Below are 21,322 nucleotides of genomic sequence, written 5' to 3' on the forward strand. Positions count from 1 at the left end.
AGGCTCTAAGGTTTAGGCAGGCCTGGTCAGAACTAGTCTAGAACATGTTTGTAATCCCAGTGCTCTGTTTTGGGATTAAAAACAGGTGAATGTCAAATGCTGGATCAGAGGCAGCTGAGCAGAGTGCTCAGAGTTGAGTTTGACTTTGGGAATGAGTGGATGTGCAGCAGGGATGTCTGCTCTTCCCACAGGAGTGCTCCTCTGGCATCTCCCAAATCCAGTGCTAGTGCTGGGGTTGCTGGGATGCTCATCTCTTCTGGCCTCTGGACTGCTGCTCACCAGCTTGTCCTCTTCCCTTTGGGAAACCTGGCAGGGAATCTGCTGACTGCTGTGGAAAAAATCCCTGCTGGCCTGGGAAGCAGAGGGATTTATTGTTCTTTCCTTCTCTGGTTTTGCTTCCGGTTGAAGGGGAAAGATTTGGGGATTTCACGCTATCATACAGGTTTGGGATGGAACTCTGTGGGATGGGATGTAGTCAGGGCCATCCCTCAGGTGGGCTGGATGAGGGTTCCAGGCTGGAAATTGGGATTTGAAAATCCAGGTCTGGCCAGACTAAAAACCAGCCTCTGGATGTGGCTCTGCTGCTGCCTGAGCATGGAAACACAAAACTCATGGTGGGCAGGGCTGGATCCAGTTTGGGACAACTCAGAGTGCAAAACAGGCACCACCATCCTGCCTTGGGAAGAAGTGTCCAAGGCCAGGCTGGACAGGGCTGGGAGCACCCTGGAATAGTGGAAAGTGTCCCTGCCCATGGGGTGAGCTTTAAGGTCCCTTCCAACCCAAACCATTCCAGGATTCCTGTAAAAAGGACAGCACCAAGCCCTTCCCAGGGATGGTTCCCTGTACCTCTGGAGTGCAGATTGCAGGTGGCTTTTGAACCTGGGAGCTCGAATTCCTTTGCACCTTGAAATCCACGGGGTGCTGGAGCAGCTCCCTTCAATTTCCCAGCTTTGACATGGGACACATGGCTTTGGTTATCCAGGTGTTCCATGGAAACCTGATCAGCCACAATGTCAGCTCCTTGCAGGATTCACCAGATCCAGCAAAAACAGCTCCTGGCTGCAGCTCCCATCCCATCCTTCTCCAGAATTAAAGCTTCCAATCCCCTTGGCACAACTCTTTGATGTGTTCTCTGCCCCCTGGGTCAGTGCAGACCTGCTCCAGCCCCTCCTGTGGAACATTCCCCAAACCCCATCGATGGACCCGAGCCCGTCCTTCCACCTGGGCAATCCCAGCAGATAACCACGGGGTGAGCATTGCTGTTCCCCACTCCAGCTGGTTTTTGGAGTCTCTCAGGGCTGTCCTTCCAGAGGTAAAGGGCTGGTCTGGCACTCTGTGTCCCACGTGGCCTTCAAGCCAGGCTTTTCCTTTGTTCCCGTTAATCTCCGCGTGTGCGGCTCCGGTGGCTTTAGAGGGCTGGATAACTGGGCTTGAAAAACTGCTTATAAGGACAGATCCAACACAGATAAAACACCCAGAGCTCGTGTCGGGGGCAATCAGAGGCTGGCATTTCTTTTCCAAACATCTCTGGAAGCCAGAGATCTTTGGTTGGTTGGTTTTTTGGCTTTGCGAGCCAGGAAAATCCATCAGCTGGGAAAAAAATAGCTCAGCCCAGCTTTTAGCTCCTCATCCCAGCCGAAAGAACAGCGTCAGCTGTGCAGGGATGGAGCCTGCTGTGCTTAGGAGTGAGCTGTGCTGCACCCTCAGCCTGCTCCAGCCTTTATCCCCAGCAAGGATAACCTGGATGTTGGGCTGGTGTTATGGAGGGATAGCCTGGATTTTGGGCTGGCTGGTGTTATGGAGGGGTAATCTGGGAGGGGTAATCTGGATGGTGTTATGGAGGGGTAATCTGGATGGTGATGTGGAGGGATAACCTGAATATTGGGCTGGATGGTGTTGTGGAGGGATAACCTGGATGATGTTATGGAAGAATAACCTGGATGGTGTTGTGGAGGAATAACCTGGATGTTTGGGCTGGGTGGTGTTATGGAGGGATAACCTGGTTGATGGGCTGGGTGATGTTATGGAAGGATAACTTGGATGTTGGGCTGGGTGGTGTTATGGAGGGGTAACCTGGATGATGTTATGGAAGGATAAACCTGCATGGTGTTATGGAGGGATAACCTGGATTTTGGGCTGGGTGGTGTCATGCAGGGATAACCTGGATGATGTTATGGAGGAATAACCTGGATGGTGTTAGGGGCTGATAACCTGGATGATGTTATGGAGGGATAACCTGGATTTTGGGCTGGGTGATGTTGTGGAAGGATAACCTGGATGGTGTTATGGAGGGATAACCTGGATGATGTTATAGAGGAATAACCTGGATGGTGTTAGGGGCTGATAACCTGGATGGTGTTATGGAGGAATAACCGGGATGTTTGGGCTGGATGGTGTTATGGAGGGATAACCTGGTTGATGGGCTGGGTGATGTTGTGGAAGGATAACCTGGATGGTGTTATGGAGGGATAACCTGGATGATGTTATGGAGGAATAACCTGGATTTTGGGCTAGATGGTGTTATGGAGGAATAACCTGGATGGTGTTGTGGAGGAATAACCTGGATGATGTTATAGAGGACTAACCTGGATGGTGTTATGGAGGGATAAGCTGTATTTTGGCCTGGGTGGTGTTCCTGGGGTGGGGAGCTCAGGATCACAGCAGTTCCCCGCTGTGACTGGTGGGTCCCAGTGCAGTTCATTAATGAAGTTCTGATGGCTCCTCAGCCCGTGTGCTACCCCAGAGAGTCCCCTGTGTTCCTGGGAGTCTTTGAAGGGCCGCTCCCACCTCCCACATCCTCAGAGGGCTGGACTTTGAGCAGGTCCTCGGTCCCTTTGATGTCCCTCTGGCCGGGCTGCTCCGCATGCCTGAGGCCTGAGCTCACAGAGTGCCGCTGCCTTCCCCTTCCAGCAGCTCCCTCGGGATGTTCCTGCCCTTCCTGAGGACCCAGCAGCTCTCCCCTGCTTTAGGGACAAACAGCATTCATTCTCCAGATTTCCACACATTCCTGCTCCAGCACAAGATCCTGGAGATGCTTGTGGTGCATCTCATTTGTGGAGAGCATCCACAGATACCCCAGTTTTGCTGTTGGAAGAGGCTTTGAGAGGCCAGCACTTCTTTGGCTTGTAAAATGCAGAGTTTTCCTGCATTGCAGAATGAAACTCAGCTCATTTACATCCGTACAATGTCCAATAACAGCAAAGCTTCCTGAAAAACCGGGGCTGGCCTCTGCCCTGGGCTGTTTGCACGGCACTGACTCACTTGGGAATTGTCTCCTTGGCTCAGGCCGGGGTTGACCTTCAGGTTACAGCAGTGGGAGGGTGACTTTCCTCACTGCTCCATCCCAGACCTTTCTGAGCAAGGTGCCAATGATTTTCCATCCTGGAATGACTCCAGCTGCCCCTTTTGGTTTAAAAATAACCCAATTTAACCCCAGCACCTTGTGGCATCCCTGGCGATGTCACCCGGCTGGGATTCACAAGTTCTGGTACAGATGTTTTATTGTGGTGCCAGGCTTAGGAGAAAAACTTTCTGCACTGCCAGGGAATTATTTAGGCTGGAAACCTGCTGGTGTGGGTTAATGAATTGCACACATGGAATGAGCCAGGAAAACAAGGAGTAACCAAATGTGGCCCTCACTGGCATCTCGTCCTCACAGAGACCTTGCTACAGCTCTGGCCACGCATTACCTTGCATTAAATGCTTCTGCAGAGCTTTTTTCCCATTTTTCCCTCATCTCCATGAGGCTGAGGGCAGCAGAACTCTCTGTCCCTAGGGAAGGGCTCAGGGACACCGTGGCCATCTCTGCATCAGGCCAGGGGCTGCTTTCTGCTCTTCCCTCGCAGCACCTGGAACCCAGTGCAACAGAATTGCTTCCCTCAGCTGCAACATCCTAAAATAGCTGCTCTGGTTTCTTTTAAAAATAGTCTGTTCTGGGTGTCATTCCCTGCTAAAATTGTGTCTCTGAGTCCTGCTGGGACAGGGGAGGGGACGGGGACCAGGTGGGAGCATCGGCTGGTTCAGAGAGGTGGCCACGTGTGAGCCGTGCCCTTGAGCTGCTCTGCTCATGGGCTTGGAGCTGTGGGGCTGGGCTGGGGATGCCAGGATGGACTGCCAGGGGTGGCTGTGGAACTGGAGCAGTGCTGGGATGGGGATGGACTGCCAGGGCTGGCTGTGGAACTGGAGCAGTGCTGGGATGGGGATGCCAGGATGAACTGCCAGGGCTGGCTGTGGAGTTGGAGCAATGTTCTAGGCTGGGGATGAACTGCCAGGGGTGGCTGTGGAGCTGGAGCAATGTTCTAGGCTGGGGATGAACTGCCAGGGTGGCTGTGGAGCTGGAGCAGTGCTGGGATGGGGATGCCAGGATGAACTGCCAGGGCTGGCTGTGGAGCTGGAGCAGTGCTGGGATGGGGATGGACTGCCAGGGCTGGCTGTGGAGCTGGAGCAATGTTCTAGGCTGGGGATGAACTGCCAGGGCTGGCTGTGGAGTTGGAGCAATGTTCTAGGCTGGGGATGAACTGCCAGGGGTGGCTGTGGAGCTGGAGCAATGTGCCAGGTGCTGGTGACCACCATGGGAAGGAGGATGCTCAGAGTCAGGCCCTGCAGAGGCTTTAGCTGTTCTGGGAAGCAGCTCAGCACCTCACACATCAGCAGGGTGCTGACACAGACACAGCAGCTCTGGCTCCAGGGCCAGGCAGGGACTGGGCTTTTGCAGTTTCTGATTTCCCAACGTAAATTCAAAGGAATCGAATCCTTTGATAGTTGCTCTTGCCAACAGGTTTCTTGCACTGAAGCTGCTCCTGCTCTGAGCGGGTTAAGAACCATAAAATCCCAGAGTGGATTGGGTTGGGAGGAGCTTAAAGCTCATCTCATTCCACCCTCCTTCCATGGACAGGGACATCTTCCACAGGAATCACAGAATCCCAGAATGGTTTGGGTTGGAAGGGACCTTAAAGCTCATCCCGTTCCACCCTCTGCCATGGACAGGGACACTTTCTACTGGACCAGGTTGCTCCAAGTCCCATCCAGCCTGGCCTTGGACACTTCCAGGGATTGAGCAGGCACAGCTTCTCAGGGATGTGGTGGCCAGGGGCCACAGGAGCAGCAGTAGGTGAGAGGTGAGCTCAGGAAAGCCCTCAGGATCCATGGAACCATCTGAGCACAGCAAATCCCAACAGCACCAAGCCCAAGAGGTCACCTTGTCCTTGTGCAGGTCCTGCTCAGGAGGCCCCTGGTCCCTGCAGAGCCCTTTGAACCTCAAACAGGCAGCACAAAAAGGTTTTCCACGATTTTTAGAGCAGCGCTGCATCCTGCAGACTTGAGGAATGACTTCATTCACAGTTCAGGGCTTCCTCTCAAACCTGGGGTTCAGTGAGTGCTGCCACTTGTGAGCACCCCACACATCTGCACAAGCCACTCGGGGTGCCTTGGAATTGTCTCCCTTCTCCCTCCCTCCTCAGGGAGAGACTTAGGAGGTATTTGGAGGTAATTATTGCTTTTATTCGGTGCTAAAGCAATAATTTGGAGGGATCGCTGGAAAACCGGCAATTTCCTGCCAGTGAGTGACAGATGTTTTGCTGTGTTTGAGATGTGCTTTCAGGCTCCTACTAATTACCATGACACAAATTGGCAGGAGTTTTATTCCCAGGCTCCCAGCTCTAATTTTGCCTTTTTTTCTTTCTTTTTTTTTTTCTTTTCTGTTATTTTCATTTTTTCAGAAAGGTGGAGTCTCCACGTTGTGGCACTGAAGAAATGATGCAGAGTTAGGGGCTTGTGTTCAACCATGGTTTTCCTAACTTCTCCTCCCTCCCTGCCAGGTTCCTACCCCTCTCCCAAGGCTGGGGCCACGCTGGTGGTCTACAAGGACTTGTTGGTGCTTTTTGGGGGGTGGACCAGGCCGAGCCCTTACCCCTTGCACCAGCCCGAGAGGTTCTTCGATGAGATCCACACGTACTCCCCCTCCAAAAACTGGTAAGAGCAGGCTTTGATCCTGGAGAAATGGCTCTGGAATGCAGCTGGAGGAATGCCTGGGAAGCTGTGCGTGGTCCTGGTTTCCCAGGTGTGTCTCTAATGCTCTTTCTGAAACAAAAAAAAAAAAGCCACACAAGCACAGCAGAGCTGAGGACAGGGTGCTGCCAAGCAGCTCATGGGTGCTGTTGCTTCCATATGGTTCTGGACTTGTACCTAAATATTCCAGGCTTCCTGAGTATCCCCATCCAGGTGGGAAGCCTGGGTGTTTTAAGTGCCTTATCACTTTGGCTGGGAGCACTGAGGTGTTTCTGAGATAAGCCTGAAGTGCTGGAGGTCTTGTTTTCAGTGATGATCCAAAACTCAGCTCCCTCGGGGAGATGTGATAAATCAGATTTCTGCATCATTTCAACCTCTGCCTTTACAGCTCCGGGACTGGAGCATCCATCAGTGTCCATGGAGCTGGCAGCAATTTTCCTTTTCCCTTTAAACATCATTTGGCTGATTTTAGACTCAGCTTTCTCACTGATGGTGTGTGTGAGAAGGGAAATGCTGTATCAAAGAGAAGGTTCCTGCTCCTCTTGTGCTGAGAACTTTTCATCCTCCAAAGTATCAATTATCCAGAGCACTTTGGGCAGTGTCATTACAACTCTGTAATTAAGATTTCCAATTCTCTTGGAAAGAATTTGAGGCAAACTTAATTGGAAGGGGAGATGTTCCCGAGTTGGCCATGAGACTTGGTCATGCCTTAAAAATGTTTAGCACATTGGGATTTCTAATTAGTTGAGTTGCTATTTGGATTTTTGGAGGTTTTCCCTGTGGTTTTCCTCCATTACATGTTCTTGAGGACTTCGCAGGCCTTTGGGATTTTTTTGTTTGGCCTTTCATCCAACATTTTCCTTCACTGGGGCATGTGTTCTTGCCTCTGTTCCCAGGTGGAACTGCATCATGACCACCCACGGCCCCCCTCCCATGGCAGGACACTCCTCCTGTGTCATCGAGGACAAAATGATCGTTTTTGGGGGCTCCCTTGGATCCCGACAGATGTAAGTTTGGGGGCAGGGTGGCTGACAATAACCCATGTGAGCCATGAGGGGGTTGAGATGGTCTTGGGGTCATCCTTGAGGAATTTTCTGCAGGATTTTGGGGTCTGCCTGCTGCCTTAGCACACCCTTCACCTCTCACAGCAAATCCCAAGCACCAACCTGCAAAAATCCCAATTCTGCCATAAAACCCAGCCCTGAACCCGAGTTCCACATCCCTGGTTGTATCCTCAGCCCGTGTTGTCTCATCCCTGCAGGAGCAACGACGTGTGGGTGCTGGATCTGGAGCAGTGGGCTTGGTCCAAGCCCAGCATCTCGGGGCCCAGCCCTCACCCGCGCGGGGGCCAGTCCCAGGTGAGCTGAGCCAGAGGGAAGCAGGCACAGCCTCGCTCCCCCTCCACAGCTTCATCCATCCATCCATCCATCCATCCATCCATCCATCCATCCATCCATCCATCCATCCATTCATTCATTCCCTCCCAGGTTATCTGTGGGGCCCTTGCCCCCCAGGCCCTCTCCCACAGTGACTCAGAGCTGTAATGAACACATCCCTGCTCTACCCCACTCGTGCCCTATGTGGCACCTCAGATCAGTGGAGAGGCAGCACAGCCTGGTTTGGCTCCAGGCCCTTGTGACTGCTCTGCTCTCCCAATCCTGGGATTGACTCGGGATTGCTCCTGCTCCAAGCTCAGCTCCAGCAGCACCTGCTGGGGCAGGGAGCTCGTGGCTGTGGCTGTCACCTGGCCTGAGGCAGCTGTCCCCATCCGGGATGCTCAGTGATCCCCAGAGTGGGGCTGGTCCCAGCAGGGCTCGGATGGCTCGTGCTGGAATGTGCCTTCCATGCCCTGGGAATGGAGCCCATGGGGATCCATTCATGGGGATCAGTGGAGAGGCAGCACAGCCTGGTTTGGCTCCAGGCCCTTGTGATTGCTCCTCTCTCCTGATCGTGGGATTGCTCCTGCTCCAAGCACAGCTCCAGCAGCACCTGCTGGGGCAGGGAGCTCATGGCTGTCACCTGGCCTGAGGCAGCTGTCCCCATCTGGGATGCTCAGTGATCCCCAGAGTGGGGCTGGTCCCAGCAGGGCTCAGATGGCTCGTGCTGGAATGTGCCTTCCATGCCCTGGGAATGGAGCCCATGGGGATCCCTCACCCAGCAGCAGCACTGATCAGACACTGCTGCCACACCTGCCCTCCCAAACAATCCTTCCACCCTCCCCTCCTTTGCACAGGGGTGTCGGGGCCCTGGAGCTTTGGGAAGGGTGATTGCTGTCCTTGGAGAGAGGAACTGGTCTGGGACAAGGGGTGGGATGAGCCCTGCATCCCGCTCTGTCCCAGGCAAAACCAGCTCCATTCCTCATCCTGGGGCACACAGACCCCAGCAACGCCCATGCAGTGAGAACCTGCCTCTGTCTGCCCTTGGAGGCCTGGCCAAAAATCCTTCCCAGGCTGAAACTCTCTTTTGTCCCCTGCAGATCGTGATAGACAACGAGACCATTTTGATTCTGGGAGGCTGCGGGGGTCCCAATGCAGTGAGTACCTGGGGAGCAGGGACATCACCATCCCCCTGGCACCTGGGGCTGCATTTGGGATGGGGGGACTCTGCATGTTGGTGGCATTTTATTCCTCAAGTCTGGGCACCCACCTGGTAGATTTTCCAGAGAAGCTGTTCAGCTGTTGCTGGAGCTGCTTTAATTAATAAAAATCACCCCAGGCACTCTCTGAGCAGCTCCCTGGGTTCACTGAGGCTCGTCAGGATGAGCCCTGACTTTGTACTGGGATAGCAGATGGCAGTGAAGGGATTTATCCATGGCCATAGCGGGGTGTAGTCACTCATGGGTGATTAGCTCCTGCTCTAGGTCAGCATCTTCTGTCTGCAGCAGCAAAGCACCACTCCCACCATGGCCCTGATGGGCTGAGCCCAGCAGCAGACTGGGCTAAAACTCAACCTGGGCTCCTGAATCTCAGCCTGGGCTCCTGAATCTCAGCCTAAAACTCAGCCAGGGCTTCCGAATCTCAGCCTGGGCTTCTGAATCTCAGCCTGGGATCCTAAAACTCAGCCTGGGCTCCCAAAACTCAGCCTGGGCTTGTGAATATCAACCTGGGATCCTGAATCTCACCCTGGGATCCCAAATATCAGCCTGGGATCCCAAATATCAGCCTGGGGTCCTAAAACTCAGCCTGGGTTCCTAAAGCTCAGCCTGGGCTCCTGAATCTCAGCCTGGGATCCTAAAACTCAACCCGGGCTCCTAAAACTCAGCCAGGGCTTCTGAATCTCAGCCTAGACTCCTAAATTCCAGCCCAGACTCCTGAATGTGTGACCCTTCCCTCCCCAGCTGTTCAAAGACGCCTGGTTGCTGCACATGCAGGCCAACCCCTGGACGTGGCAGCCGCTCAAGGTGGAGAACGAGGATCACGGAGCCCCGGAGCTGTGGTGCCATCCTGCCTGCAGGGTACGAACACAGGGGGTCCCTGCTCCCTCACACACACCCCTCCCTCTTTATTCCCTGCCCAAAATACTCCGTAACCTCTTCTCCGCAGCACCAAGGCTCCTCCTGATTTCTGTTCCCTGCTCTCCCACAGGTGGGGCAGTGCGTCGTGGTCTTCAGCCAAGCTCCCAGCGGGAGAGCCCCGCTGAGCCCCAGCCTCAACTCCCGCCCGTCCCCCATCAGCGCCACGCCGCCCGCCCTGGTGCCCGAGACGCGGGAATTCCGCTCCCAGTCCCCCGTCAGGAACACGGACGAGGCTCCCTGCGTCAACGGCCGCTGGGGCACCCTCCGTCCCCGCAGGCAGACGCCGTCGGGCTCGCGGGAGGGCAGCCTGTCCCCGGCCAGAGGGGACAGCTCCCCGGTGCTCAACGGCGGCACGGTGTCACCCGGAGCGGCGCCGCCCGGCGGGGCCTCCCTGGACAGCCCCGTGCAGGCCCTGTCCCCCAGCACCCCCTCGGCCGCCGAGGGATTCGACCTCAAGGTGGGGCCGGCCCTGGCGCCGCGCCGGGGCTCGCTGCCGGAGCAGAGGGATCTGCGCCTGGCCTCCGTGGAGCTGGGCTGGGAGCAGAAGCCCACGTCCCTCCTGTGCCAGCTGGACGGCGCGGAGGGCAGGACAGCGGGCACGCGGAACCCCCCGGAGCACACCAACGGCATCCACACGCCGCCCCACGCCGCCCTGCCCGGGGCCGTGTCCCCCGGCGCGCTCCGCCGCAGCCTCGAGGCCGTCAAAGCCCTCTCCTCCAAAGCCGCCTCGGCCTCGGCCGCGCTCAGCCCTCCCCTGGCCTCGTCCCCGGGCTCGCCGGGCGCCGAGCCGGGCTCCGTGCGGCCCAGCAGCACCCAGGGCGAGGGGCATTCGCTGCCCCCCATCGCCCGGCGCCTCGGGCACCACCCGCCGCAGTCGCTGAACGTGGGCAAGCCGCTGTACCAGAGCATGAACTGCAAGCCCATGCAGATGTACGTGCTGGACATTAAGGACACCAAGGAGCAGGGACGAGTCAAGTGGAAAGTGTTCAACAGCAGCTCCGTGGTGGGGCCGCCCGAGACCAGTTTACACACGGTGGTGCAAGGCCGAGGGGAGCTGATCATATTCGGTGGCCTGATGGACAAGAAACAAAACGTCAAATATTACCCCAAAACAAATGCCTTGTACTTTGTGCGAGCAAAGAGATAATGCGGCCGCCGCCCGTCCTTCCATCCCTGCGGCTCCTCCTCCTTCCCCAGCCCCTTCCCGACACGCAGGCGTTCAAACTGTGAATTAGGGAGCAGGAAACCAATAAAAGTCCAAGCAAACGCTCCAGCACTGCCCCGGCAGTTCCCAGTAAGACCCCAGTCGTGTTTACAGGCGGGGAAGGACCCGAGGATTCGGGGAGAGCAGCCAGGGAATTCCTCTGCTGCAGCCAGGATCTTCCTGGGTTTATTCTCTTAAGTGTTTGTGAGTCTCGGTCTCTCCGAAATTCCTCGTGGGTTGTGAGTAGAAGTGGTTTTATAGGAATAACCTAAATTGCAGCAGGCAGGAGGCTGTTAGCTTGATTAATTCCATGCTCAACTCCGTCAGGAAAACAGCAATATCCCTCTGGGAACCTCCCAGTGCTGCCAACCTTTGCTCGACACAAACACGATGCCTTTTTATTTTGCCTCTCACCTGCCGCTCTCGTCTCTGTCCTCCAGGCAGGACCAAAAGAAGGAGGAAAGGACATTTTTTTTTGTGTCAAAATGCCAAAAATCTTGATTGTTAGCATCCCTCCTCTCCCTGCCCTGCTGGATCAGGCTTGGGGATCAGCCCTGATCCCCTCTGACCAGCGGAAATACTCTGAAAATCCTGTTATTCCCCCAAAACAGAGATATTTGGCTGCCAATTCCCTTCTAGACTTTAAGGTTTCATTTCATTGAACGGCCCAAACCCGTTCAAGGCCGAAGCAGCCCCTTGGAGCCCGGGAGCAGGGTGGGTTTTCCAGGGAAAAGGACAGATCCTGGTAAATGTGAGGGCAGCCTCGATGCAGTAACTTCACCTCATCTTTGCACGTGCCTCCTTCCGCAAAGATTAAATCCAAATCCGAAGGGATTGAACCTGTGCGTCCTTCTGGGACAAGCCCTCCTTCCCTGTCCCCTCCAAGGGGGGGAAACGGGGCGGATTCTGCCAGGTTTTGGTCAACAACCTCCAGCACCCTCAAACCAGGGAGCCCTCCCCAAGCCGGCAGCGCCATGACGTGGTCCCTTCTTCCCCAAATTTTTCTTCTCCATCCCCACTGAGCTTTCTGCCGGTCGGAGCCTTAAATCCCATCCCAGCCGCGTGGGGACGGGGAGGGATTTGCTTCACCCGCGGCGTTTTCCACCTCTGTAAATAAACCCCTCATCAAATCCCACCTCTCCCATTCATCCCAGAACGATTTGGGAAAGCAAAATACAATTTTCCCTCCTCTCAAAAAATCCCCAGACCTCAGGAGCACCTCGGGTGAGCTGTGGAATTTTGGAATTTTCCTTCTCCACGCGATGGCCGCGGGGAAGGCGGTCGAGGCTTCGCCATCGATCCCCACGTCCCCTTTGCATGTTTTTTGTCATCCATCCCCAAAAAAGAGTCAAAGCCGGGGATGGATGGCGCCTTGATGTCCTTCTCCCTGCAGAGCATCCCTCCAGGGCTGCTCTCCCACTTTCCATCCTGCCCCACTCCCAGGGTTCCCCTCCCGGGGTTCCCCGTCAGGAGATGCATGTTCTGTGCCCTTCAGAGAGATTCACCCCAAATTTAGGTCCCTGTCCCCGAGTCCCACGGGAGCTGCTGGTGCTGTGAGCGAGGTGTCCCCCCACCCACCGCGACTCAGGTGTCCCCCCCGTCACTCCCGGGCCGAGAGCAGCAATGGGAAGCGATTCCAGTGATATTTAAAATCTTGTGTACATTTTGGGGGGGTTCATGGGGGTCCCTCCCCCCCTTCCCAACGAATTTTTAGTGGTTTAACAAATAAAAAGGAAAAGAAACGGATGGTTGGTCCTTTTGGGGAGGGGTGGGAGTGACTTGGAGGGGAAGTTCGTGCTGTGCTGCCGTAAGTTTGGGGGTGAAAGGGGGGATTTGGGGTCTTTGTGTAGGAGAAGGGAAATATTTGTACAGGGAATGTTGGAGGAGTGGAGGGAGGCAAAGGGGGACACAGAGAATTTGGGAAGTTTCTTGGAGCCAGAAATCAGGGATGGGGACCCCAAAGCCTGTTGAGGTTGGAAACTGGGGATCCCAGAGCCTGTTGGAGCTGGGAATTCAGGGATCCCAAACCTTGTTTGGGATGGAAGTTTAGGATGGGACCCCAAAACCTGTCAGGGCTGGGAACTGGGGAACCCATGTCCTGCCTGTGCTGGAAATTGTGGATCCCAGGTCCTGCCAGGGTTGGGAATTAGGGACAGGGACCCAAAGGCTGTCCACACTGGGAATGGGGAACTGGAACTGGAATTCCCAGTTTCCAAACCCTGTTAGGGATGGAAACTGGGAATGGGGATCCCAAAACTGCTAGAGATGGTAACCGGGGATGTCAAAGCCTCCCAGCTCTGGGAAATGGGACCCCAAAGCCAGTTGGGGCTGGAAATTGGTGATAAGGACCCCAAATCCTGCCAGTGTTGGGAACTGGGGATCCCACAACCTGTTGGAGATGGGAAATGGGAATGGGGATCCTAGAACCTGCTGGGGCTGGAAATTGGGACCCCAAGTCCTGCCAGTGGGGGAGATGCTGGAACCCAAAGCTTCAAGTGTCAGTGATTAGGGATGAAGGAGAGATCCAAAGCCTGGAAACCCTGGCAGTTGGGAACCCCAAATCCCAGCAGTGCTGGCAACTGGGGATGGGGACCCCCAAATCATTGCAGTGTCAGTAACTTGGAATGAGGACCCCCAAATCATTCCGGTGTCAGTAACTTGGGATGGGGACCCCCAGATCTTTGCAGTGTCAGTAATCTGGGATGGGGACCCCCTCAAATTATTCCGGTGTCAGTAAGTGGGGATGGGGACCCCCCAAAATCCGCAGGGCCGGGGTCGCTCCACGTGTGCCCCCAACTCACCGCGCACGCGCAGCTGTGCCTGGGCGTGGTCTCTGTAGCGCCCCGCCTATTTTCGTGACGTCACGACGAGGCGGAAGCTGCCTCAGGTGAGCGGCGGCGCCGCGTCTTAAAGGGACCGCACGGGAAAATTGGTGTGGGGGACAAGGATGGGGGGGGATTTGGGGGGCAGCGGGTCCGGGGAGGGGACAGGGGCTGGGTCCCCTCCCTCCTAAATGCTGTGGGGGCACGGGATCAGCTGGGGGCAGCACAGACCCCGCGGGGGTGGCTGGAACCCCTCGGGGAGTGCAGGGACCCCGTGTGGGATGTGAGGGACACCTTGGGAGGGTGGAGGGACACTGAGGGGGACAGGGACCCCGTGTGGGGTGTGAGGTACACTGAGGGGGACAACGACCCCAGAATGGGTCTGTGAGGGACACGCTCGGAGGATGGAGGGACACTGAGGGGGGCAGGGACCCCGTGTGGGGTGTGAGGGACACCCTGGGGGGATGGTGGGACACTGAGGGGTGCAGGGACCCTGTGTGGGCTGTGAGGGACACCTTGGGAGGGTGGAGGGACACTGAGGGAAGCAGAGACTCCGTGTGGGGTTGTGAGGCTGTGAGGGACACCCTGTGGGGATGGTGGGACACTGAGGGGTGCAGGGACCCTGTGTGGGGTGTGAGGGACACTGAGGGGGACAAGGACCCCAGAATGGGTCTGTGAGGGACACCTTGGGAGGGTGGAGGGACACTGAGGGAAGCAGGGACTCCGTGTGGGGCTGTGAGGGACACCCTGGGGGGATGGAGGACACTGAGGGGTGCAGGGACCCCAGAGTGGGGCACAGGAACCGGAGAGGGGCAGGGAAGCCATGGGAAGGCGGTGGGACCCTGTAGGGGGTGCAAGGACCCCAGAGAGGCGTCAGGGACTCCATAGGGAGGGCACAGACCCCATGGAAGGGGAGCAGGCACCTCACAGAGGAGTGTCAGGGACCCCGTGGGTGGTTTTGGGGAGGATGCTGGGACACGGGGGGTGTTTTAGGGGCCCGATGGAGGATTTAGGGGCCCTGGGAAGGGTGCCTGGACCTTGGGGTGGGGTCAGAAGGAGCCCCCAAAGCTGCACATGCAGTGATCCCATGGGGGAAGGGGGGCTCTTCGCCGTCCCCCAGGTTTGGGGGCCCATGGCAGAGCAGGACTGGGCGCTGGAGCCGGGCTGGCTCCTGTCCCCCGCCGGCCGCCCCTACCTGGACTCCATCGTGCACAAGAACCAGCGGAGAGTGTTCGGTGCGTGCCCCCCCTGCGCCCCCCAGCCGGGCTCTGAGCCCCCCCAACCTGACCCCGAGCCCCTCCCCAGGTCTGCTGGAGCGCCCGGCGCTGCCGCCCGCGCTGGCGGTGCCCACGGTCACCTACAAACTCTTCCTGGCGGGCAGGAGCGGCGTCGGCAAGACAGCGCTGGTGGCCTGGCTGGGGGGGACCCTCGTGCCCCCCACCCACCACGAGACCCTGGGTACGGCTGGGGGGGACCCGGGGGTGACAATCCCCGCAGGCATCGAGGCCACAACGAGACCCTGGGTACGGCTGGGGGGGGACCCGGGGGTGACAATCCCCACAGGCATCGAGGCCACAACGAGACCCTGGGTGCGGCTGGGGGGGGGACCCGGGGGTGACAATCCCCACAGGCATCGAGGCCACAACGAGACCCTGGGTACGGCCCGGGGTGTCCCGGGGGTGACAATCCCGCTGTCCCTGTACGCATCGAGGCCACAACGAGACCCTGGGTACGGCCGGGGGGGGACCCGGAGGTGACAGTCCCGCTGTCCCCACAGGGTTCGAGGCCACCCTGGCTCCCACAAGACCCTGGGTAGAGTCGGGGTGTCTCGGGGGTGACAGTCCCACTGTCCCCGCAGGCATAGAGGCCTCCCCGGCCACCATGAGACCCTGTGTATAACTCAGGGGTGTCCCGGGGCTGACAGTCCCGCTGTCCCCGCAGGGTTCGAGGCCACCCCGGCCACCACAAGCCCCTGTGTATGGCCCGGGGGTGACAGTCCCGCTGTCCCCGCAGGCATCGAAGCCACCACGCTGTTCTGGCCGGCCAAGCCCCGCGGCAGCGGCCGCCCTGTCCTGTTCCAGCTGCACCTCTGGGACTGCGGGGACGGAGCGCTCAGGAAGTTCGAGCACCTGCTGCCCGTGAGCGGGGGATGCATTTTGGGGCTGGGGACGCGTTTTGGGGCGGGGGACACCGGCGGGACCCCGCGGTGAGCGGTGTCCCCGTGCCCTGCAGGCCTGTAAGGAGGAGGCGGACGCCGCCCTGTTCCTGTTCTCCTTCACGGACCGCGCGTCCTTCGAGGAGCTGCCGGCGCTCATGGGCCGCGTGCTGGGCCCCGGGGACCGTCACCTCGTCAGGGTGGTCGTGGGCACCAAGTATCCTTTTGGGGGCTCCCCAAAGGTCACCCCATGGCGGGGGGATTGCACCCCTGGGGCTCTCAGTGCTTGGCGTGGCAGGGGCTGAGAACGGCACACACAATGGATTCCTGACTCTTGCTGATTTTCAGGAGGTTTTGGGGGTTTTTTAGGTCTTCCTTGGCCCCCGCTGCCCGAAAATGGGTTCACACCCCCAGATTTCTCAGCATTTGGTATCTCAGCAGGCTGAGAATGGTTACACCAATGGGTTCACGGCTCCTGCTAATTTTTAGGGGGTTTTGCCACCCTAAAGGAGATTTTTCGGGATGTTAGTGTCTCCCTTAACCCTATATCCCCCTCTCAGTCAAGATTGCACCCCCAGATTCCAAACCACTCAATACCTCGTTAGGCTGAGAACGTGCAACTCTCATTACACCTATGTGCCCTCATCTCCCATTGACATTTTAGGGAGTTTCTTTGGTTAACAACCCCCACTTATTTTCAGGGGGTTTTGGGGGGATTTCCTGGGTCTCTTCTGACCCTGTGTCCCCCACCATTCAGGTTTGCACCCCAGATTTCTCAGCACTTGTTATCTCAGCAGGCCGAGAACCTGCAACACTTCATTGCACCAATGGATTCACAATCCCCATTTCTCTATAGGTGCTTTTGGGGGGATTTTTCAGGGTGTTGATGTCTCCTTGACCCTGTGTCCCCCCCAGTCAGGTTTGCACTCCCAGATTTCAAACCAGATTTCAGTGTTTGATTTCTCTCAACACTGAGAACGTGCAACTCTCATTACGCCAATGAGTCCTCAACTCCCATTGATTTTTTAGAGGGTTTGAGGAGGGGTTGGGGTCACAACCCCCACTTATTTTCAGGGGGTTTTGGGGGGATTTCCTGCGTCTCTTCTGACCCTGTGTCCCCCCCAGTCAGCTTTGCACCCCCAGATCCCAAACCACTCAGAGAACACTCCCACCTGGTTACACCGATGAGTTCAACACTCCCCTCGAACCTCAGGTGTTTCTCGGGGGGATTTTCCGGGGCGTTGCTGTTTCCCTTGACCCTGTGTCCCCTCCCCACCCCAGATTCGACCTGGCCCCGCACACGGCCGTCACCGAGGGCGACGTTCGGGCCTTGGAGGGCTCGCAGGGGCTGCGGGTGCTGCGGGCCGGGGGCACCGCGGGGCTGGCCCGGGTCGGCCCCGTCCTGGACGCCCTGGTGGAGCAGCTCTGGCGGCGCGACCAAGTGACCGCCGGGGTCAGCCCCGGGGACGCGGGGGACACCCCCACCTGAACCCCCTCTTGGGAAGGGTTTGGGGGGTGGGTGGGGTAAAAAGGTGGTTTTTTGTTAAAATCAGTGATTTTCTATGAAAATGGTCATGGGTGGCCTGACTTGTCCGTTTTGGGGGGTGGGGATTTGGGGTGCTGGAGTAATGAAGATTTGGGGGTACTGGGGGATATGGTATCATCAAGAGGTGGGTGCTGCAGGATTTGGGGTGCAGAAGGTCCTGGGGGATTTGAATTTCACTGGGATAATGGAATGGGGGTGCTTGCAGGATTTGGGGTGCTGGGAGATCCTGGGGGATTTCAATTTCAATGGGATCATGGAATGGGGGTGCTTGCAGGATTTAGGGTGCTGCAGATCCTGGGGGATTTCAATTTCAATGGGATCATGGAATGGGGGTGCTTGCAGGATTTGGGGTGCTGGGAGATGTGGGGTGCACTGGGATCCTGGGGATGGGGGTGCTGCACGATTTGGGGTGCGGGGGTAATGAAGATTTGGGGGTACTGGGGGATGTGGGGTGCAATGGGATCATCAAGAGGTGAGTGCTGCAGAATTTGGGGTGCAGCAGGTCCTAGGGGATTTGAATTTCATTGGCATAATGGAATGGGGGTGCTGCACGATTTGGGGTGGCGGGGTAATGAAGATTTGGGGGTACTGGGGGATATGGGATCATCAAGAGGTGGGTGCTGCAGGATTTGGGGTGCTGCAGATTCTGGGGGATTTGGGGTTCAGTGGGATCACGGAATGGGGTGCTGGGCCTATTGGCAGATTTGGGGTGCTGTGGATCTTGGGGCTTTGGGGCTCTGTGGGTATTTGGGGATGAGGCTGCAGAGGGATTATGGGAACAGGGGTGCAGGATTTGGAGTGCTGTGGGATTTGAGGTGTTTTGGGGTGCTGGAGGGTTTGTGGCGCTAGAAGTGAAGGGATTGGGGTGCTGTGGGACTTGGGGTGCTATGGAAGAGGCAGGATTTGGGGTGCTGCAGGATCATGGGGACAGGGCTGCTGAGGGATTTGAGGTGCTGGAATTGATGGGATTGGGGCACTGTGGGATTTGGGGTGCAATGGATGATCCAGGGTTTGAGGTGCTATCGGATTTAGGGTGCCTTGGGTGATAGGATTTGGGGTGCTGTGGGATCTGGGGTGCCGTGAGTGATAGGATTTGGGGTGCTGTGGGATTTAGGGTGCTGTGGGTGGTAGGATTTAGGGTGCTGTGGGATTTGGGGTGCTGTGAGTGATGGGATTTGGGGTGCTGTGGGATTTGGGGTGCTGTGGGTGGTACAATTTGGGGTGCTGTGGGATTTGGGGTGCTGTGGGCGATGGGATTTATGGTGCTGTGGGTGATGGGATTTGGGGTGCTGTGGGTGATGGGATTTGGGGTGCTGTGGGATTTGGGGTGCTGTGGGTGGTAGAATTTGGGGTGCTGTGGGATTTCGGGTGCTGTGGGATCTGGGGTGCCGTGGGTGATGGGATTTGGGGTGCTGTGGGATTTGGGGTGCTGTGGGATCTGGGGTGCCGTGGGTGATGGGATTTGGGGTGCTGTGGGATTTGGGGTGCTGTGGGTGATGGGATTTGGGGTGCTGTGGGATTTGGGGTGCTGCAGGTCCATGAGGACGGCGGTGCTGAGGATTTGGGGCCCGGGCAGCCCCCCCACACCGGTCCCCCCCAAACCCCCCAGTATCGCACTGGTGGGCGGGGGGCGTGGCCGGTAGTAACCGCGTGGCCCCGCCCCCTGCAGCCATTGGCTGCCGCCCGCCCGCCCTTCCCACGCCGATTCATGAATGAAAGGGGAAGGGGCGGGAGGGGGGGGCGCGTTCACCCCTTCAGGACCGGGTTTGGGGGGGTCCCCGCGGGGCTGCGGGACCCCCGAACCCCCTCCAGGGCCGTGCCCCACCTTGGGGGGGCTCCCACAGCCCCCTCCCCTCCCCCCAGCCGCGTCCCTCCCTGGGGCGCGCGCCCTCCCAGTGCCGTACTGGTGCGTACTGGGAGCGGCTGCTGCGCCTTTAAGAGCGGGCGTGGCCGGTGACGTCAGCGGGGCATGAATGAACAGGAGCGGGCGCGCGGCCCCGCACCCCACACCCCCCGCAGTCCCCGCGGGGCCGCCGCTCGTGGGGCGCGCCCGGGACCCCCCAAAACTGCCCCGCCATGGCGGGCACCCCCCCGGCCCTCACCCTCCTCCTCCTCACCGCCCTCAACCCCCTGGCCGCCGAGGAAGGTGAGTCCCACACATTTTTTTATGGGGGGCAGCACCCCGAAACTCCTTTATTGCGGGGTGGGGTGGTTTTGGGGTAAATTCCGGTGGTTTTGGGGGAGCTGAGGAGTCGGGGAGCGCTCTGAGGGTAAAGGGGAATGTGGGTTCCCCCTTCCCCCCGCACAGTTTGGGGTGCGGTGGGGAATCTGCAGGTGCCGGAGCGCCTTTGGGGCGAGGCAGGGGGGGAAGGTTAAAATTAAAGGAAAAGTTGAAATGAGGGCGGAGAAGTTTAAATGAAAAGGGGAAAAGTTGAATTAATGGGAGAAAGTTAAAGTAAGGGAGGGGGGAGTTAAAAAGGTGTATGGGGAGATAAAAATGCGGGGGAGGGGGCAGCAAAAATGGGGGGACAACTAAAATAGAGAAGAAATAATTTAAATGGGGAGGAAAAAAGTTAAAATGAGGCGAAACCCAAGAGTTTGGGGCAACTTTTCCCGTGCCGAGCATTCAACCGACGCGCCGGGGCCAGGTCCTGCCGGGAGCCCCCAAAGGAGGCTGGCACAGGGGTGAAGGTGGGGGAGATTAAAAAATAAACCCCCCAAAAAAGGGGAAAATCACCTTAAAATGGAGCGTTTCCCATGGGTGGTGCAGGGTCGGCTAGGATCCGGCCGGAGAGCTGGAAAACAATGTCAGGAAAATCCCAAAAAATTGCTGAGAAAAAACAAGCAGCGTCTCGGCCTCCACCTCGCAACCCTTCCCCCGGTGATTTTGGGGCTTAGTTTGGCAGGGTTGGGCAAAAAAAAGGGGGAAATTCACTTTTTTGTGTATACCTGGAATTTTTTTAGGATTGAGTTTCTATAAACTCTGCCTGACGGCTTTAATCCATCATTTTTTGAGGGTAAAGTGGAAGAATCCAGCCCCAAATGCAAATAAATCAGAGGCTGGCATGGAAAATACTCCCTGAAAACTAAAAATGGGGTAAAAAACCCTAAAATGAGGATTTTTGGGGGACAGCAGAGGGGGTGATCAGTGGCAGCTGTGGGATTTGGGGTGTGTTCCCAAAGTGCTCTTTCCCAGGGAATACTGGGATTTGAGGTTTGAAAAGTGCGTGGGGGGGAAAGGGAAAGTGGTGGGAGTGGTGGGATTTGGGGATTTCGGGGGGATTGGTTCCCCTCGGTGAGATCCAGGGGGATTTGGGGTGAGCTGAGGTGGGGAGGAGGTTAAAGAGGAGGGAACGGAGCAGGATTGGGACTGGGATGGGATCAGTTTTGGGATTATGACTGGGGTTCAGATCGAGATTGGGGAGGGGATGAGGATGGGGAGGGGATGGGTTGGGAATAATTTTGGGATTGGGATTCTTGTTAAGGGTGAGATTGGGATGGGATTGGAATGGGAGTGAAGGGGATGGGATTGGGGTTCACTGGGGGAATTTAATTCGGATTCAGACAAAGATTGGGATGGGAACGAGGTTAGGGCAGGGGACAGGGACAAGGATGCAGCCGGAATGGGATTGGGAATGGGACGGGGGTGGCGCTGACGGTGGCGACAGGGTTGGTGGCACTGGAGGTGGGGGCGGCCGTGGCTGGGTGACGAAGGCGACGGAGAATTTGATGATGATGATGATGGTGGTGGCGGCGGTGGATACAGGTGACTCCCGGGACGGGGCTGCGGCCCCGGCACTGTCCCTGGAGCAGCCCCGGCCCCGGGACCGTCCCCAGAGCCACCGCGGGGGCACCGGCGGGGAACCCCCGCCCGCTCCGGCCCTGGCTCCGGCAGCTTTCCGCTCTCCGGAGGCTCGCGGGGGGGAATTCCAGCCTCAGGAAAACCGGGATATCCGCCCCGGCATCCTTCCTGAGCTCGGGCACGGCGCGGGGGGGGCGCTGCAGCCACCCGCCTCCCCCCCGGCAGCTCTTGGGGTCCCCCCACCCCTCCCCAGGCCTGACCCTCCCGAGCCCG

General features: G+C 57.5%; 2 protein-coding genes across 5 annotated transcripts in view; both read left to right on the plus strand.

The window, feature by feature from the left end:
* Positions 1 to 12,450, plus strand: part of FBXO42 (F-box protein 42) — a 57,236-nt gene extending 44,786 nt beyond the window's left edge. Inside the window, 6 exon segments of the mRNA XM_058039128.1 lie at positions 5,817 to 5,970; positions 6,903 to 7,013; positions 7,268 to 7,364; positions 8,483 to 8,539; positions 9,344 to 9,460; positions 9,591 to 12,450. Coding sequence (XP_057895111.1) covers positions 5,817 to 5,970; positions 6,903 to 7,013; positions 7,268 to 7,364; positions 8,483 to 8,539; positions 9,344 to 9,460; positions 9,591 to 10,667 — 1,613 coding nt within the window. The 3' untranslated portion in view covers positions 10,668 to 12,450.
* A 1,118-nt stretch (positions 12,451 to 13,568) lies between these two features.
* On the plus strand, positions 13,569 to 17,200 carry CPLANE2 (ciliogenesis and planar polarity effector complex subunit 2). 4 transcript variants are annotated; one of them, XM_058039131.1, is made up of 6 exons: positions 13,569 to 13,611; positions 14,644 to 14,781; positions 14,852 to 15,004; positions 15,560 to 15,684; positions 15,779 to 15,918; positions 16,983 to 17,200. In XM_058039131.1, the coding sequence occupies exons 2-6, from the start codon at positions 14,679 to 14,681 to the stop codon at positions 17,188 to 17,190; spliced, it is 729 nt and encodes a 242-aa protein (XP_057895114.1). In that variant the 5' UTR covers positions 13,569 to 13,611; positions 14,644 to 14,678; the 3' UTR covers positions 17,191 to 17,200. The 4 variants fall into 4 exon arrangements, with proteins under 4 accessions (XP_057895114.1, XP_057895116.1, XP_057895112.1 ...); XM_058039133.1 differs by having other exon boundaries at positions 13,591 to 13,611; positions 14,667 to 14,781; XM_058039129.1 differs by lacking the exon at positions 13,569 to 13,611 and having other exon boundaries at positions 14,258 to 14,781.
* The last annotated feature ends 4,122 nt before the right edge of the window (positions 17,201 to 21,322 follow it).

Source organism: Melospiza georgiana, chromosome 22 (assembly GCF_028018845.1).
Source record: "Melospiza georgiana isolate bMelGeo1 chromosome 22, bMelGeo1.pri, whole genome shotgun sequence".
Lineage (NCBI taxonomy): Eukaryota > Metazoa > Chordata > Aves > Passeriformes > Passerellidae > Melospiza > Melospiza georgiana.

Coding starts and splice junctions, on each gene's coding strand:
- CPLANE2 (XM_058039129.1), top strand. CDS start 14,370: ATGGGAAGGCGGTGGGACCCTGTAGGGGGTGCAAGGACCCCAGAGAGG. Junction 14,782..14,851: donor GAACCAGCGGAGAGTGTTCG/GTGCGTGCCCCC, acceptor GCCCCTCCCCAG/GTCTGCTGGAGCGCCCGGCG. Junction 15,919..16,982: donor AGGGTGGTCGTGGGCACCAA/GTATCCTTTTGG, acceptor TCCCCACCCCAG/ATTCGACCTGGCCCCGCACA.